The sequence below is a fragment of the Ruditapes philippinarum genome, unplaced genomic scaffold (assembly GCF_026571515.1).
Source record: "Ruditapes philippinarum isolate M1 unplaced genomic scaffold, ASM2657151v2 ctg1042_1_1_1_1, whole genome shotgun sequence".
NCBI lineage: Eukaryota > Metazoa > Mollusca > Bivalvia > Venerida > Veneridae > Ruditapes > Ruditapes philippinarum.
The window spans coordinates 104367-122243 of record NW_026853694.1 but is presented as its reverse complement, the minus strand read 5'-3'; the positions used below and the strand labels follow the sequence as shown (position 1 = coordinate 122243).

The 17877-nt window shown below is 32.6% G+C and overlaps 1 protein-coding gene across 2 annotated transcripts; it reads right to left on the bottom strand.

Annotated features, from left to right (window-relative positions):
• Positions 1-175: 175 nt before the first annotated feature.
• Positions 176-16927, bottom strand: LOC132737553 (DBH-like monooxygenase protein 2). 2 transcript variants are annotated; one of them, XM_060724853.1, is made up of 11 exons: positions 16782-16927; positions 15634-15838; positions 13905-14037; positions 13320-13421; positions 10865-11041; positions 4853-5022; positions 3787-4030; positions 2968-3064; positions 2187-2350; positions 1728-1815; positions 176-957 (listed from the first exon to the last, which is right to left on the bottom strand). In XM_060724853.1, the coding sequence occupies exons 1-11, from the start codon at positions 16784-16786 to the stop codon at positions 630-632; spliced, it is 1713 nt and encodes a 570-aa protein (XP_060580836.1). In that variant the 5' UTR covers positions 16787-16927; the 3' UTR covers positions 176-629. The 2 variants fall into 2 exon arrangements, with proteins under 2 accessions (XP_060580836.1, XP_060580835.1); XM_060724852.1 differs by having other exon boundaries at positions 15634-15871; positions 16782-16920.
• Positions 16928-17877: the final 950 nt, after the last annotated feature.

The window sequence follows — 17877 nt, the reverse complement described above, 5'->3', positions numbered from 1 at the left end:
TTACTGATTTCTTGTTCTTACCTTGATAAGCTTTATAGAAACACCAGTTGATTCCAAACTAAACGTTGATTCAGTGCATATCATAGTGTGGCATTTTCATGTAATTTAAAAGTGAAATTCGTCATCTAGATCGCCACATTATTCTCATTTCTCAAGAATAACAAGATACTCAAAAGTCATTCCAATTTTATTAACTTAAAAATATACATTTGCATGAAGTTAACTTGAATATTTATGCGTGTTTTTTTTTTAATCCAAGAATACCAGTCAATTGTAAAAGAATATATTATCTATATTACTAAGTACACAAGTCATAAATCTTAAACATTTATATTTACTTTGAAGCATGTAACCTGTACGTGTAATTATCATATAAACACATCAGCAAAACTTGGTCTCTGACCTCTGTCTAGTTGTTTAAGAGTTTAAGTATCTAAGCAGTTGTTCTATACAAATATTTTATTAAATGCTATATTGACCGCTTCCTGTTTTTTCCTTTAAAGGTACATCAAAACAGGTTTATGACTCTATCAGAAATTTGATTATACTTATACGTTAAATGTACAGTTATAAGCAGAAGTTTCGACGATCGTTATCACTTGGCAAATATTAAGAATACAACATAAATATCAGTGCCAAAACATTCGCAATAGACACAGTATTGCCAGCAATACTGTAGTGAAAAGGGGCGTGGCAGTCCTACCAGCGTTGATGTCCTCATCCAAAGTCTCCTTCAAAAGTTCACGGTCGCACGAATCCAGCCGGGCGAACAACGGGGAAAGGTCTAGTTGACCTCTTGCCGTTCTTCTCATAACGCTTCTCATGAAGTCACCGACGTCTCCGGAGAAACACGGCTGCTGCTTAAGTTCTCTTACATAGTTCAAACACTCTATTCGGCATTCTTCTGGCACACAAAGTGCATTCACCGTCATGGTAATGTTCACTGTATCAGGATCCCTTTAAGAAAGATATATGAAAATTGTATAATAAAATATAAGTTTCATTTAAACGTATGTTTAGTTCAATTATGATTGAAAAGGAAAGGTTGTGATAAAACTGCTACTCGAGTCGACTTTTTGGACAAAGAGTGACTGGTGTTATACCGTGTCATATGAGGAAGACATAGTCATGTCAAAGGATAGTTAGAACACAAAACCTATTAGGTATTAGGTACACGCGTAAAGGTAGTATTGCCAATGCACGCTCATTATCCTTTCTATTTCTGTTTTGGTGTTGGTCAAAAAATTTAAACTACGCCAACAGTATTACAAAACTGTTGGTCCATAAGTTAATGTGTTTGTCAATAAACGATAAACTCTTTGTTTCTGGTCTAATAAGACCATCCTACATTTCCAGATATGACACCAGAATAGGTTATTGTAAAGATATTTTAAATATCTAAACCATCTGGCGTGTAAGCCGATATCGTCATGCATTAAAGTCTTACTTGATTGTTGGCACATGGGCTGGTTATTATAAAGGTATTTTAGGAGCATTCTCTTTATGAGTAAGGTTTTTTTTCAGAATCAGGGAAACAGGAAACGCAAGTATTAATGAAAGGCGAATCACTTCCTTATATAATTATATAAAAGGACCCACACAGATTACTCATTGCGTAGTAATTTATTATGTATTTCACAAGAGTCAAACATATTACAAAGCTAAAATGATATTCAACTTAAGCGTGGTAAAATAGGTCGACAAGAAATGATAATGTAATATCTTACGCAAGGTTCAATATTTTACGTCTGTTACATCCACGGATCACATCTTGTCTCGTTTCACAATGGCTTAAACTTTTCCAGGACACACATTCTACAAAAGAACAACGTTCGCTGTCAAAAGTTTAAAGGATACATTGACCGAATAATTTCACTGATAAGCCGAGAAGTCCTGTCAGCTGCTAAACATCAAATAAGAATCTTTAAAAAGAAACAACAGAAAATAAATACGTTATAAACAGTATGTGGTCATGAATCCATTGAAGGAAAATTTCAGCACTTTTTTTTTGTCATGTTTATTAAATCTAAAACGATTTCGGAAAGATACAGGGAATGCGGATATAATTCTGTATCTTTCGAAACACCTTTGCTACGAACACAATTTGGTAGAAGGCCTTATTCTACTCAGTTTGATCTGAGAAGTCGCGATTTCTTAAAATGTTCACGTTCATTTAAGTAACTTACGGCCAGACTGGAAATTCTCTTTTGGGTAGTAGGTAAAGAATGCAAGACACATCTCGTCTGAGGTTGCTTCTCCAAATCTAGTTACTTGTGACTTTGTTTCAGACGAAAAAACACACGTGGTTTTCAGCTCATCGCCCTTTTGTATCATCACCGGATCCTTATGACTGCAAGTGAAATCGATACATTTTTAAATCTGAACATTGTAATTCTATTAAGATTGTTTTATACATTTTAATGTATGCCAATCATGACAAAATATAGCTTAACCTTAATATAAAGAGACTAAATACAGCGTTACCTTATACCACATGGTGGCTTTAACCTGAACAAAATACACATGTGCAATGCTAAAAAGCATCTTTAAATAGCAGCTATGAAACTACTATTTACTAAGTATTCAATATTTCAAGACAACAACCAAAATTTATCTAGGGTTAACATGTTCTTAATTCTACAATTACCTCCCATGGCCAGTGTCAATTAAACCAAATTTTGCAATTTTCATATTATGAAAATTGCAAAATTTGGTTTAATTGACACAGTTCATGGGAGGTTATTGTATTATGATTTTATTTGTATCCATTGCTTTCTACACTGTTCTAGGGCTAAGCTGTTTACCAGATGACATTTTAATAACTTCTCCATTAAGTAAACAAGTCAATCAAATTAAATATTCAAACTTCAACGTGCACAAACAACATCGAATACAGAAAAAATATGCCTATCATATTCAAATATTTTAAGTCTGATTGTAAGTTCAGTATTTTTAAAGGAAACTTACTCATGAGAAACAGGCGTGTTGTAGTCATAAACCTTGTCCTCGGCAAGATGCATCACAAACGAATTGTTTCTTCGTAGCTCTGTAAACTGTGCTGCACCTAAGGTTTAACGGGATATCAGTCAGTACATGTATTTTGCTTTTTTACTTTTTTTCTTATTTATAACCTCAATCACTCTAAAAATATTTCCCAATGAATAGTGCTCACTAATCAATACTTTTATGTTTTACTTACTGATCCTTGAACATTAACCACCATCACCATTTCATGAATATCAATCACTCCAGTTTACACACTCCAAAACTGTTACTATTTGAACACCGCTTATTCCGTAAGCACTGCTCACAGAATACTCCTTACTTCGCAATCATTATAACCTGAATACAACTCACATCAAGAACATTACCTTCTACTTCCCAAATGAAAAGTTTCCACCCATCAATCCATATTATACGAACATGACTCACTGAGCTTTTCACAATCCATGAACATTTACCATTGAATACTTTTTCACTTTTGCAATAGTCACTGACCTCTACCTTCTACAAAACTCTGTTTTCATGGGCTTTTTTAATCACTCCATGAACATATGAATATAAATTAATCCCAAAAAAACTCATTGAACATTACTCTTTGCTCACTTTTTTATGAATACATGTCAAAAATGAAACAATGGCATTGAAAACCCTTACGTTTTAACTACAACAACTCGAAAATAAGATATTCTAAAATTCATCTCCTATTGAATTACTGTATAATTTACTAAATTGTAAACAATGAATGTAGATTTAAAAAAAGATAATAAAAGTTGGTATACTTACCAAGAAGGTGCATGTGATTGATAACTTTTGTGACGTATATGGTACCATTCATCATTTGCGACAGACAACTTCCGCCACAGGAACCGGAAGCTACGTACTGCGACTCTCCAGGGGGGATTTCAAGGTGGAACTGACCAGTCATTAGGAAGCCGGCGTTGTGGGGGCGGAGCTTCGGGGTCAAGTGTAAGGTCATGCCAGAACTGTCTTTATAGTTGGATACTTTTTGAGGGTTGTTCCAATGATGCTGCAAAATGATGTTTACATCATATTTATAATGTTTAGCTGGTTGAAAATAGAATCAGCATTACATACTAAGAATTGAATGTCTTTCATGGCAGCATATAAAATAGTTCTGTGACATATTAGTAGATTTTTTTCTGAAATATTGGCAATTAAAACCATTCCCCTCACCGCTGTGGGTTCGAATCCCGACAAGGACTTTTGATTCTTTCATGTGAGGAAGCTATCCAGCTAGCTTACGGAACGTCAATGCTTCTACTCAGGTGCCCGTTCTTGTCTGAAATAATGCACGGAAGGGCACCTGAGGTCTTCATCCCCAAGAAAAAAATTAAAACCATTCATTAAGAGCAGACTAGAAATATGATATCACAACTACTACTGGCCTCGAGCATACACAACTTTTATCTGAGTTCTGTCTGAAATCTCAGGATTTCCATTGGTCAGTGTACAGTCTGTTGCTGATGAAATATCTGAATTTCGAACCTAGTTCAGCGCTTCGAAAGGTTTACAAAGGTCAATCGGTTAATGCGCGTTCATCAGTATAGACATTCGGGAAAAAAAATGTTTCCTCAACGATTGGTCAATAATGGCTGATTCGTAATGAAAAATGACAATTGGCATATGATCAGTAGCGACACTATTATAACAATTTATTTTTGCGAGTGCTTAACAATTAAACGCATGCGTAAAATTGAACAAATGCGTGGTCGAGACTTGGTCATGAAAACTTTGCTACAATAATTATTCTGATATAGAATATAAAAGCTTTCAAATACTGACTTATGTCCATTAAGCAAACAAAAACTTGTTTACAGTAATCACGCACCTGCATCACGGCATATTTGAGCCCTTTATTTGCCCCTACAAGATACCCAGCGTTTTGGTTTTGGCAAGTCCCTATACCGCCAATGGACCATACAGCAATAAGTTCCCGACAACCATCCATTGTTCCGCCACATTCCACCGGCGTCATAAGTTCCCTTGGGGCCTCATTAACTGTAAAACAATTATGTACAAAATCGTGAAATTTCATGAAAATTCGACAAATATCGTGATTTTCCTTTATTTAGTGATATCTTCTACAATCGGTACTTTGGATAAAATACATTTAAATACATCATGGTACTTGGCTAAGCTGGTCGATTTAAAACGTAGAATACTTCTTTGAATACATTCATAAAGAAAATCTAATGTACAGAGGTATCTTGATTATAAAAAAGATAAACAAATGTACGATTCTTTTGTATATGCCATTATTGGAGAGGTTGGAGAGGTCCTCAGACCACTCCACAGTGTGAATAATTATTGATGGCACAATCAATTTTCGCATATAAAAATAAAAGTTATGAATCTCATTTAAAACAGCATGCCTCCATATTCATGCTAATTTTCATGAAAATTTTGAAAATGTATTTACAAGTAAAATATTGTGAAGTGAACAAAAAAAATTAGTCTACACATTGCAAACGGCACTAACAATCCACGTAAATTACCAAAAAAGGTCAAAATATTTATCAATTTCTTTTACTGCGTTAGTAACGCAGTAGAATTATAGTGATTGATGCTGCAAGATCAGTCATTTATCGCACATAACATGTTAATAATTAACTGAATATTGAATCTTTTTACTTTTCATAGAATCTTAATACATTTTGCTAAAGATTGAATTTCTTGAAATATTTTGGCTCATCTGGAGGCGTGCAGCTTTAAAACCTAATATCAATAGGACCAGTCTACAAAAAATTGTTACACGCATGCTCCGCGTCACAATACGAATTTACTTAAACGAAAAATTAAACTCGAGTTGAGGTCATTTACGTTACATTCTTCACTGCATACCGTGGTTTATTCCATTACAATCCAAAAAAAAATATATCAATTGGTTATTGTTTACTAAACTGTGTTTTATTTTTTTTTATTTCAAACCAATAAACTATATAAATTCGTTATTGTTTACTGAACTGCGCTTCATTTTTTTATGTTTCGAAAAACAGTAACAGTAAACTCTATAGCTACGTCGCAAAGCACTATAAAATGACCGAGTGAACCGTGTTAAACGAGGTTGTGCTGCTCTTTTAACTTCGGAACGCTTCGCTGGCTATCCTAGATAGAGACTGGCAAAAATAGCCGATGACAAAACTTTTCTACCTATTCATTAAACATTTTTCAAATAAAACAAATCTTTCAAGGGTGCAAAAGACCTCTCGCATACTTCCTTTCAAAGAAGTAACTTGTAATTTTACAGTCATTGTTCTGTGTAAACTTAGCTGAAATAATTGAACTGTAGTCGAGTGCAAAAAAAAATATTATATGTTATTTTGGTTTTGGAGTGATATATATGTATATATTACCTGTCAAGATTTTATATCACCCGAGCCGTCATATATCACTCCAAAACCAAAACAAGATATGTTTGTAAAAAATGTATGCCCCCTATCGTCAGCCAATTAGTCATGTGATCAGGTTATTATGCATGACTTCTGACCCAGTGAACAAACAATTAATAAGGGTTATCTATTATCTACTGGTCATGACTAGTCACAAGGTAATAATTATTGTGACCCCATAGGTTTTGTGCAGCAATTTAAGTTATTACAAACCTTTCTAAATAATATATGCATAAATTTTATGAATCATGTAGGCCTCATTTATGACAGCCAAGTTGTTATATTACATAAGACCTTCAAATGTGTATACCAAAAGCATTTTTAGTTTAATATAAAAATATCAACCAAGGCAACTTGAGTTGTTGAGTTATTGGTCAGAAACCGTCATTAAGTACACGGTCAATATGACATTGACCCCTTGACCCCAAAATCAATAGGGGTCATCTACTGGTCATGACCAATCATCATACAAAATTGAAGTTCCTAGGCCTAAGCGTTCTTAAGTTATTGAACAGAAACCGTTTTTACTTACAAGGTCAATGTGACCTTGACCTTTGACCCCTTGATCCTAAAATCAATAGGGATCATCTGCTGGTCACGACCAATCACCATACCAAGTTTGAAGTTCCTAGGCCTAAGCGTTCTTTAGTTATTGATCAGAAGCCTTTTTTACTTACAATGTCAATGTGACATTGACCTTTGGCACCTTGACCCAAAACTCAATAGGGGTCATCTGCTGGTCACGACCAATCATCATACCAAGTTTGAAGTTCTTAGGCTTAAGGGTTCTTTAGTTATTGATCGGAAACCGTTTTTACCTAAAAGGTCAATGTGACCTTGACCTTTGACCCCTTGACCCCAAAATCAATAGGGGTCTTTTACTGATCATGACTAATCACCATACCAAGTTTGAAGTTCCTAGGCCTAAGGTTTCTTTAGTTATTGATCGGAAACCGTTTTTACCCAAGAAGTCAATGTGACCTTGACCTTTGACCCCTTGACCCCAAAATCAATAGGGGTCATCTACTGATCATGACCAATCACCATACCAAGTTTGAAGTTCGTAGGCCTTAAGGTTCTTTAGTTATTGATTGGAAACCGTTTTTGCTTACAAGGTCAATATGACCTTGACCTTTGACCCCTTGACCCCAAAATCAATAGGAGTCATTTACTGGTCATGACCAATCACCATACCAAGTTTGAAGTTCCTATGCCTAAGGGTTCTTTTTAGTTATCACTCGGAAACCATTTGGTCTACGGACCGACGGACCGACGGACGGGACGGACCGACAAGTGCAAAGCAATATACCCCCTCTTCTTCGAAGTGGGGGCATAATAATAATTTATTACCCTTCCCCTGTCAAGTCAAGACAATTTTAAAACAAATCATTGTTACTTTTAAAGAAACGTCGAAATAAGATTCCCTGTAGGGTACCCCTTCACCACAACATGATGTAACATAAATACAAAACTCCTATCTCCTACGCAGTGATCTCCCCTTACAGCAGTCAAAACATTTTCGTCAAGATTTTTGACGATATGATTTTTTTCAATTTTTATATTTATTTTTAAAAGTAAACATGGTTTTGATAATGTTTCAAGACTATAATGTATTAGAGGTAAACTAAAATAAAAAATAATTTCGAAAACTTAAATATTATCAATATTATGAGATTTTTTTAATAATGCACCGTTTCATTCCAAAACAATGACCGCTTTTGAAAAAGATATTTTTAAAGAAATTTATTTTTCATTATTTTGTATACTTTTGATAATTTTTTGAGAAAATAGAACGGACAAAAAGTTAAAAATAAAACAGAAAGAGAAAAATGACGTTAGATTTTCTATGTAACGGTCGATATTTACATTTGAATTTCGACGTTACGTCATGTGACATTTATCATCATGTGACGTCTTTACAATTCTGCCAAGGGAGGTAATCAATGTGAGGAGTTTGACCAAACTCCTCACAGTGATTACTTCCCTTGGCAGGTAGGCCGAAGAATTAAGGGGAGATCACTGTGTACTATGGTTCATTAATTTTTCAAATTTTAAAGCACTTGGACGTTCATAGAAATATTTATCAAGATACAGCTTTTTTGTATTAACTAAATGTGAACATTCAAAAAGATAATTAAATTCGTCGCCTAAAGAGTTACTGGTACATAGGTTACAAGTTCTAAGTTCTCTTGGAATATCATCAAACCTTCCATTTTCAATAGGAAGTTTGTGATTCAAACTTCTAAATTAAAAGAGAATTAAAGCTAAATTCATAGGTAACTTGCTGAGGTATGGCTCAAAACAAAAATCCTGTTTATAAATCCTGTAATTTAGACATTTACTGGAATTATTAATTGTACTTTTCCAATTTTGCATCAAATGATCACGCAGTCTTAGGTTGACAGTATTCTTGAATGAAGCAGGAGATTCCACATTTTTATTTATCCAAAAATGCGACAATCCAAGATCATTTAAATTATTTCGAACAAAACAGACCCAATCTGATTTAATATTATTCAGAGTATATAAATTATGACTTGTTCTATATAGAATGCTGATTATCTTATCATGTTTAGAATTAACTATTTTACCCGAGTAATTTAGAACTCTACTTTTAATTTGTGTTGAAAGTGGGGTAATACCCAACTCCCAATAAATCATAACATTTGGAGTACTCTGTTTTAACTGTAGAATTATCTTTAGGCATTTTAATTGAATTTATCCACAACACTCACATCTTCAACACCCCAAACTTCACACCCATACAACAAAATGGGTGCTATCATTGTATCAAACAAGTGTAATTGCATATCTATTGGTAAATTAAGTATCCTAGATTTCCTAATTACAGAAAACATGGCTTTACGGGCTTGATCAATAAGGAATGTTTAAGTTCTGCTGAATTTACCATTAAATGGAAATTGGACACACAAGTATGAGAAATGCTCAACAATTTCAAGAACAGTCCCCTCATAGTGAAAGTTAGGCATATTACGCAAACCTCCTTTGGTTTTCCCAAATATCATAACTTTGGTTTTATTTTGTATTTACTTCAAGATTCCAAACCTTAAAGTAGTCAGACATATCGTTTAATGCTAACTGAAGCTGCTGAGAGCTCTCTGGCAATATAACAGTGTCATCCGCGTATAATATTAAATACAGTTTAAGATAAACTTCCATTTCATCATCACTTAACATATCATTTATATGTTCTTTTAGAAACTGCAAACCTTCATATTTATCAGACATAAAATTATTTAGATCATTCAAGAAAAGAGAAAACAATATTGGAGATAAGTTTTCACCTTGTCTTACTCCAGTATGACTAGTGAAAAAAAATCTGAAATTGCATTATTCGAACTAACACATGACTTAGCTTTGTCATACATATTGTGTATTATTTTAAAGCATTTCCCATCAATATTGTAACTTAATAATTTATGCCACAGGGCAGTGCGATTTACAGAATCAAAAGCCTTGCGATAATCTACAAATGCACAATACAATTTTTTTTCCATGTGCTAGATATATGTCCACTAGAAGTTTTAATGAAAATATGTGATCAACAGTACTATAATGCTTCCTGAAACCTGCTTGTTTTTCACATAGAATGTTGTTTGATTCCAAGAAGTCATTTAATCTGTTATTAAGTACCGAAGTGAACAGTTTTCCAAAGCATCTGAGTATTGTTATGCCCCTGTAATTATCCGGATCATTAACATCCCATTTATTTTTATACAATGGTATGATAACTCCCTTGCTCCACACATCCGGAAAGATACAAGAGTCTAATATAATGTTAAAAAATAGTTTAAGTACAGACAGCAGAATATCAGGAGCATTTTAAGATACTTATTAATAAAATTATCAAATATAGATGGAGATTGCATAAAATAATTAATACATGACGTCTTTCGAACCCAACGAATGTAAACAAGAGAGAAGGAGTAGTCTGTTGAAAGCACCTTTTTGGAATTAATATCAAGCTTTCACAAGGTCATATTCAATACTGATGAGAATATATATCATTACTCTATTTTGGTAAATATTTATCATTTGACAGTTAAAAGTGCTTGTTAATCGGAATATCAAACCGTACGCGCATCGCTACAGCGCATGTTGTTTACAACGTGGGGTACCCAACGGGGAAAGTTAGTGTCTGGATCGTTGATATCAATTTCTTTCGGGTGATCAATATCCAATCAAAAAGGCGGAAAAGATCTGGAAGGCTAATATATTCATATATTAGATACGGGAAACTGTTGGTATTACTGTTAGTACCCTGAATCTTCTCTTGAATAAGTATTTACCTCGCGCTTGCCACACCCAAGCATGCACATTTTTTGACTTTAACTTTCAATTTTCCTCTAAAACAATTGTAAATGACTGTACAACCCACTAGACCTGAGAATGTTTATAGAAAAGTAAACAATCATTAAAAAATGTTTGACCTCCCTCGCACCCATACACTAATGTATGATGCATGATGTCGGCGTTGTCTATCACGGGCTCCGTTGCAACTAGATGGTACTCCTTGTCCATGGGCAGCTCAAACGTAATACACATGTACGTGGTCTCTTTGTTTGGCACTTCCGTTTCCGGGAATCGAACCGTAATGTTAAAAGTGTCTGTAAAATATGAAGTGTGATCAATTATAGTGAAAAGCAGGTACAATAAGTACAAAAGTAATTTTAAAGGGCGTATTGCATGTCTTTTCAGTTTTCGGTGTTTTTTTTTTTCTTTTTTTTTTTAAATGTAAACCATCATGATGATAAAAAAAAGATTGAAAAAGCAAAAAAAGCAAAAAAAACAAAAACAAAAACAAAAAAAACAAACAAAAACAAACAAACAAACTGGAAAGCGGCGAAGCTTGGTTTAAATATGCGTGTACAGCAAATGTCTGAGGATGGCGTGTCTAAGGGCATCTTCTGAAATCTTTGTTGTTTTTGTTCGTTTGTTTGTTGTTGTTGTTGTTTTGTTTTTCAATAAAAATGAATGCATAAATTTTATCGTTTAATTATAATGTAAATAATCTTTTGCTGTACATAACTTACATATTCGGATTGACTCGTATTGGACTACACATACATCTTTAATGCTTTATTACAACATATAGAATCTTTAAGCTTCTACATATTAAAAGTTTCAGTGACTAGTAATGTAAAGTTATTTGGTAAAATTGACTTCAGTGGTGTTTCAAATTTACATTTTGAGGGAGTTCCTGTCAAATTAATATGTATGATTCATTGAGCTGGCTTGGAAATTAGCTCTTCATCAAAACACTCAGCCTATAGAAGGCCACAATCCTGCATAGTTTACGGATACACTTGGAAATAAGTAATAGAAAGAGCATCGAAACACGAGGCTATCTGATGTTATACAGGTCATACGTAATCAGATTGCCGAGTGTTTTGATGTTCTTTCTTTTTTGTATCATAGTAAGAATAGAACAGGCTCCCTGCTGTCAAAATATGAAACCCAAGGAAAAAGTTACCAATGAACGAGCATCTGAATATGGTATTTCTATCGTTTTTCCCTTCTCTGTCGTCATTATAAATAAACCCCTGAAAAAAATGAGTCATACGATGGGCATGCTATGGAGTGCTGGTAACTAATACCTGTACTCCAGTTAACGCACTGTGCATGTATATGTATACGATTTAACTCTGACACATTTCCCCAAATTATGATACAATATGATGTTACATAAAGAGTGGGGTATATCTTGCGAAATTGGGTCTAATTCGTAATCTAGACCAACCTTTTAATCTTAAGTTACATTATTTTCCTTGCTTGGTTTTATAGATATTGGACATGCGCGTCTAGAATTATAAGGGTTTTATCTTGAGCAATAACAATCAATAACAATCATATTTCTTTTTGTTTGCAATGAAAATATACGCCTTCTTGGTTTAACAAGAAATGTCAAGAATGTCAAAAACCCTTAATCCAAAAACATTTTTTTCCCTTCTTTTTTCTTTAAACATTCTTTGATCATTTTAAAAAGGAAAGATTTGAAGAAGCATATTGAATAATTAATGTTTTAAAGGAATCCAGTTTTCTGAGTTCTGTAGATTGAACATAAATCGATATGCTTTGAGTGATGTTTGTTTTCATTTGATATATATTCCTGTCATATTATGATTATTTCATATCATTTACATATGTATGTACAATGCAATATTTTACGCTTTTTTTTACAAAATCTATATAATTATTTTATTTTCGGATAATTTATCTTTTCTTTATAACGCGTTTTCTTTCATCCTTTCTTTCTTCATTACTTCTTTTTAAATTCAAGTTTTCTCAGTATTGCTAATATGCTTAATGTATTTCAAATACAACAGAATTGATGCATATCTTTTTACATTTATTTAGAAAATGCGGAAAGGGCCAACTCTACCCTTTTACTTTAAAAAAAAAACAACAACTTCTGCATCCGTGTAAATATTGTAAATTTATTCGGAAATTTCTTGCCTTATGTTTGCATGTGACATTGTTTCTGCACTGTATAGAAAGAATAAAAAGAAAAGCAAAAAGGCAATCAAATATTACGAAGTTAACCAAAACTAAACTAAATTCCTTTCGATATATCCAACGATGACGTTTACTTCGAAAGTGCAGTCATATTCTTTCCGGGATGACTGCAATCTCCTATGCAGCGATCTCCCCCATTACAATCTGACAAGGGAGGTAATCACTGTTGGATGACTGGTGTACCCGATTGACGTTCATTTGTACGTTGTTGGTTGTTTTTGTTGTTGTTTTTTTGTGTTTTTTTTTTCGAAATTAACTAACAATTCTTTCATTACTGTAAATGGTTTCAAACTTATATAAAATGGAAAAGGCAGTTTGCATATATGCTTATGAGTTGAATATTATTTCTTGCTTGTTTTTTTACTTTACCTGGCTCTTTTATAGAGTCGCACTCCAGCCGCCCAGTATCTTCACAGTTCACAAATGAAGGTTTTCCGCCGCAAAGTGGACTATCAAACGGCTCACATATCCCTAAAAGACAAAAATAAATCTTTTAAAGTCTATCGGAGTGTCTTTAAAAAAAAGAATATAAAAAAACTCAAACAATAAATAATTTATTAAAACCCATCATGTTCTATATATATGTAGTAACCCGTTTTGTGTACATACGCGATAATAAACAAAAACATCGTAAAGATAGCATCACATTTGGTTCATTTAAGATACTTTGTTTCTATTTACCAGACAATAATCGTGACGTTTATATAGTTTTATATACACGGCTGCTGTCGATTTATAAAGGAAACTCGCTTTATTCCTCTAAAAATGATGCTTGCTGTATTATAAATTCGTTATAAATTTTTCTGACATGTTATATGGCCGTATATTAACGGTTGTTTGCAATATAACCCGAGCCGCTATATGCAAAACTATATGCAAAACCGTTAATATAGGGCTATATTCACCTGTCCAAAATCATTATAATTAATAATATAATCCATAAAGGGATTTTACCTGGATGTGACAAGTTTTCTGTAGTTTTCGGTTGCGTGCCTGGGGTCCACGTGCAATCTGGGTCACCTAATTCCTGTCCATTAGTTAACCCGTCACCGTCTGAATCCTTGTTGCAGAGTTCAGTGTTCCATACCTAATTAAAAAAAAAACATTGCCTTATACAAATACATGTATATTTATTGGTGCTAACAACAAAAAATAATTAATCATGCCAACAGAGTTTAAAAGATTTCAATATCTAAAGGACCTTTAAAAAAAACAACAAAAAAAAAACTTTTCCCTTTTTTATAAATGTATGTTTTTTTCTGTATCTATTTCCCCATTGACCATATTATATTATTATTAGTATAAAGATTTTTTAACATGTCATCTGGTCCTATATAAACGATTGATTGCATATTTTTTTTGTAAACAACAGTTTTATATATGGCCATATAACCTGTTAAAATCTTTATAACGAGTTTACAAGACAGCAAACTTCCTTTAAAGAGAAAAAAGTGAGATTTCTTCTTACAATGGGAAAAGCAGTGTATATTATTAGTTATAAAGATCGTTGACAGGTTATATGGCCCTATATAAACGTTTATATAGTTTTTTTAACAATACTGCACGTTTGTAACGTCATTTCATTGGATAATCGTGACGTTTATATAGTTTTATATACACGGCTGCTGTCGATTCATGAAGAAATCTTACTTTTTACTTTAAAAATGATGCTTGCTGCATAACGACTCGGGTTATATTTACAAATAGCCGTTTATATAGGGCCATATAACCTGTCAACGATCTATATAATTAATAATATAAACGTCACGATTGTCCAATTGAAAGCGATGTTTCAAACGTGCAATATTATAAATATGTATATAGCTCATAGACACTTGTTTGAGTGAGAAAGTATATCTATTTAAACAGAAACTGAATATCTGAGCAATGTAACTAGAAAGTTAAAGAACTATCCGTACATCTTATTTTAGTGCTATTTTTAGAATGGCAAGAACTATCCTTCACATTTATTTAGAACTATCCTTAACATTTAATAAACTATCCTTTACAATTTATTTGAGAACGGCCAATAACATCCCAAGATTTTAGTTGGTAATAATCAAATAACCAATGAAAACTCTCCTTTAATTAATTTCTTCCCTGTAAATTTTACAGGAAGTCAAACTAATTTTAGATAGCCTTCGGTCGAACAGTTAAAGCATCATAAACACAGGTTTTCCTTTTCCTGCTAGAAAATTATTTACTTTATGAGGTTTAATGTGGCTTTGAATTCATAACTTATAAGCCATTGTTGTTGTCAGTTAATAGTTTTATAATAGTGAATCAGACTACAATTGGGGAGTTTTTCTTAAATGTTTCAAATATTTATAAAAACTATAGAAATCAGTCATTTGGAAATACTTGTATTATATTTATTTCAAAGGGCTTTTAGAATGATCATTTCATATGATGAATAATTATATTTTGTTCTAGAACAATTTATTATCTGTTGTAAAAAAACATTGAAACTTTTGAAATGTTTCCTCACAAGATAATTATTTCATGGTATGTTATCACATATGATAATATATACTATCAACATAATAATTTATGGTATTGACACATATATTTCAGTATGGATTAACTTATTTTACCGAGATTTAAATACAAACAAAAAATAAATAGATAAACAAACAGAAACACAAATTTTGTACAAATCAGACAAAAAGTAAAGAATAAAAACCTTGCTGTTTTTCTCAAAGTCCAGTCCAAAACTGTTCCGTATTCCAGACCCTTTATAATTCTCGTGGCCGACACCTTCCCAGTAGAGTCCCTTGATACACGGGTGTGGCACTTTATTGCCATTTGGAATGCTTTCCTTGAAGTACGGGTAGCCCGTGCATGCCGAGACCAAAATGCACAAAATAATTACGCTGAAACACCGGATCCTGTGTCCAAAAAATTTACTGAGCATTTCAAATCTAGTAACAAAATTAGGAAAAAATACCTTATGATTTACTGAAACATATATAACGAAAGAAAAGTGTCTAAATTAGCCTACAACTGATCATGATGGTACAAATAATGAACGCTAAAAGCGATAGTAATTGTATACATGTGTTGCTATTTAGTTATAAGAACACAGGAAATCTGCGTGAAGCTTTGAACTTATTGAAAAATACGCATTTAACCATACACTATAACAGGAAAGGAGATCGGGAAGTTTAAATTATTCAAGTGCCCCTGTCATTATTTAGGACATTTCTACCTCTTACAAAACGAAATTGTATACCCTTCAATTATTTCTACCGATGAAACTTTGTATTATAACCGTCCTTGTCTATTATTTCTTTTGGCGAAGAAGGTTTAAGATTTAGTAACGTAAACGCAAAAAAGAGAAAATAAACATTCTTATCTTCATAAACATGTCAGCGCAAGTTTTAAAAAGATAATAATAATTAAAAAAACCAGTCCCATTAAAATGTATGGGTTTTGAGAAAAAACACAGGGAAAATTAAAGATAAGAATATTACATTATCAGAATATATTAATGATTTTGTTTGTAACCGTATTTAGAACTTAATAATGTGAGGCCTTTTAGGCATTTACAATGATCCGAAACTGAGTATAGTTTAAAACAGCTTTGCTTTAACTTGTTAAAGTAAAAAGAAAGAAAGGAAGAAAGAAAGAAAGAATTAAAGAAAGAAAGAAAGAAAGAAAGAAATGTTAAATAATTCACGTATAAAATATGTCTCTAAAAATAAATTACGGAACTAAAATACAAGTACATTAGACACTCATATTTTATATTATTACATAATTTTTCACATAGTATATGTATAGCTTTTATTCAAATATAAATATTAAAGTTAACTTAGATCAATATTTTACCTCATATTAAATAAAATCCAAATATAAGTGCACTGTCCGAAAGTAATCTAAAATTTCAACATTTATCGCTATTATTGGGGTTTTATAACAACATCTACCGGACAAAAACCTTGAAGCATATCGAAGTCAGTGAAACGTAACACAAATTTGCGGGTGAAGAAAAAGAAGATGCCATTTAAACATAAGGGGCTTTTAAATCACAGTTATTTTTTAAGGCACATATTTTAACTATTGCAATTTATGCATTCATTACAAACACAGAAATATAAATTCTATGTACTTTTATTTCTATACCACGTTTCCCATTCATTTTCTTCACTTTAATTTCCTTTCAATTATAGTACGCGACTTATTTCTGTCTAACAATGAATGAAACTTTGTAAAACATTTGCTTTGGTAGTGAGCTACAGTAAACGCAAACTACAACATATTATTTACTTTATCATCGTACATTTTTTTATCATTTTTCATGTCACATTCTTTATTTATCACTTACCCGTGCCGCTTTTGATGTAACTTCATTACTGAATTTATTGAACTCGTTCAATACAATATTACTCAATTGAAACTCTTAATAAATTCAGTATGAAATTCACACTCATTTAATATCCTTAATCTAAATAAACGATACCTGACACATGTTTTTCGTATACATGGCCGATATGCAGGTCAGACTCTCGCATTGATTTTTCTATTAGATTCAAAATATTTTATTTGGTAACGTAAACATGACATTTCTTGGTTACATTATCCGACCTTGATATCGAGATTTTGTGCTAGAAATGTGATTTTTTCATGAGATTGAAACACCTGACACATAAAAATGACCTCGTTATACAGGGGAAGCCAAACATTTTTTTTTTTGCAAAATGACTTCAAAGAGGATAACCCCCCTCTTCATTGAGATTTTCTGCTGACACTTTTTAATAAATGTAAATATCCAAGTCACAAAATTATCATAGACTCTTGATAGACATGAAATATTCCATTTTCTTAAGAAAACATTATAGTATTACTTTCTAAATTAGTTTTCATTTTCATCCAATCACCTCATGTCCATTTGAATCTAACGGGTTTCCCTGCATTTTTTCGGCAA

Excerpts from the sequence above, each read along its gene's own strand:
- LOC132737553 (XM_060724852.1), bottom strand. Across the intron at positions 11,042-13,319 it reads CGACTCTATAAAAGAGCCAG|ACACTTTTAACATTACGGTT; the intron begins GTAAAGTAAAAA and ends CATATTTTACAG. Across the intron at positions 4,031-4,852 it reads TCAAATATGCCGTGATGCAG|CATCATTGGAACAACCCTCA; the intron begins GTGCGTGATTAC and ends ATCATTTTGCAG.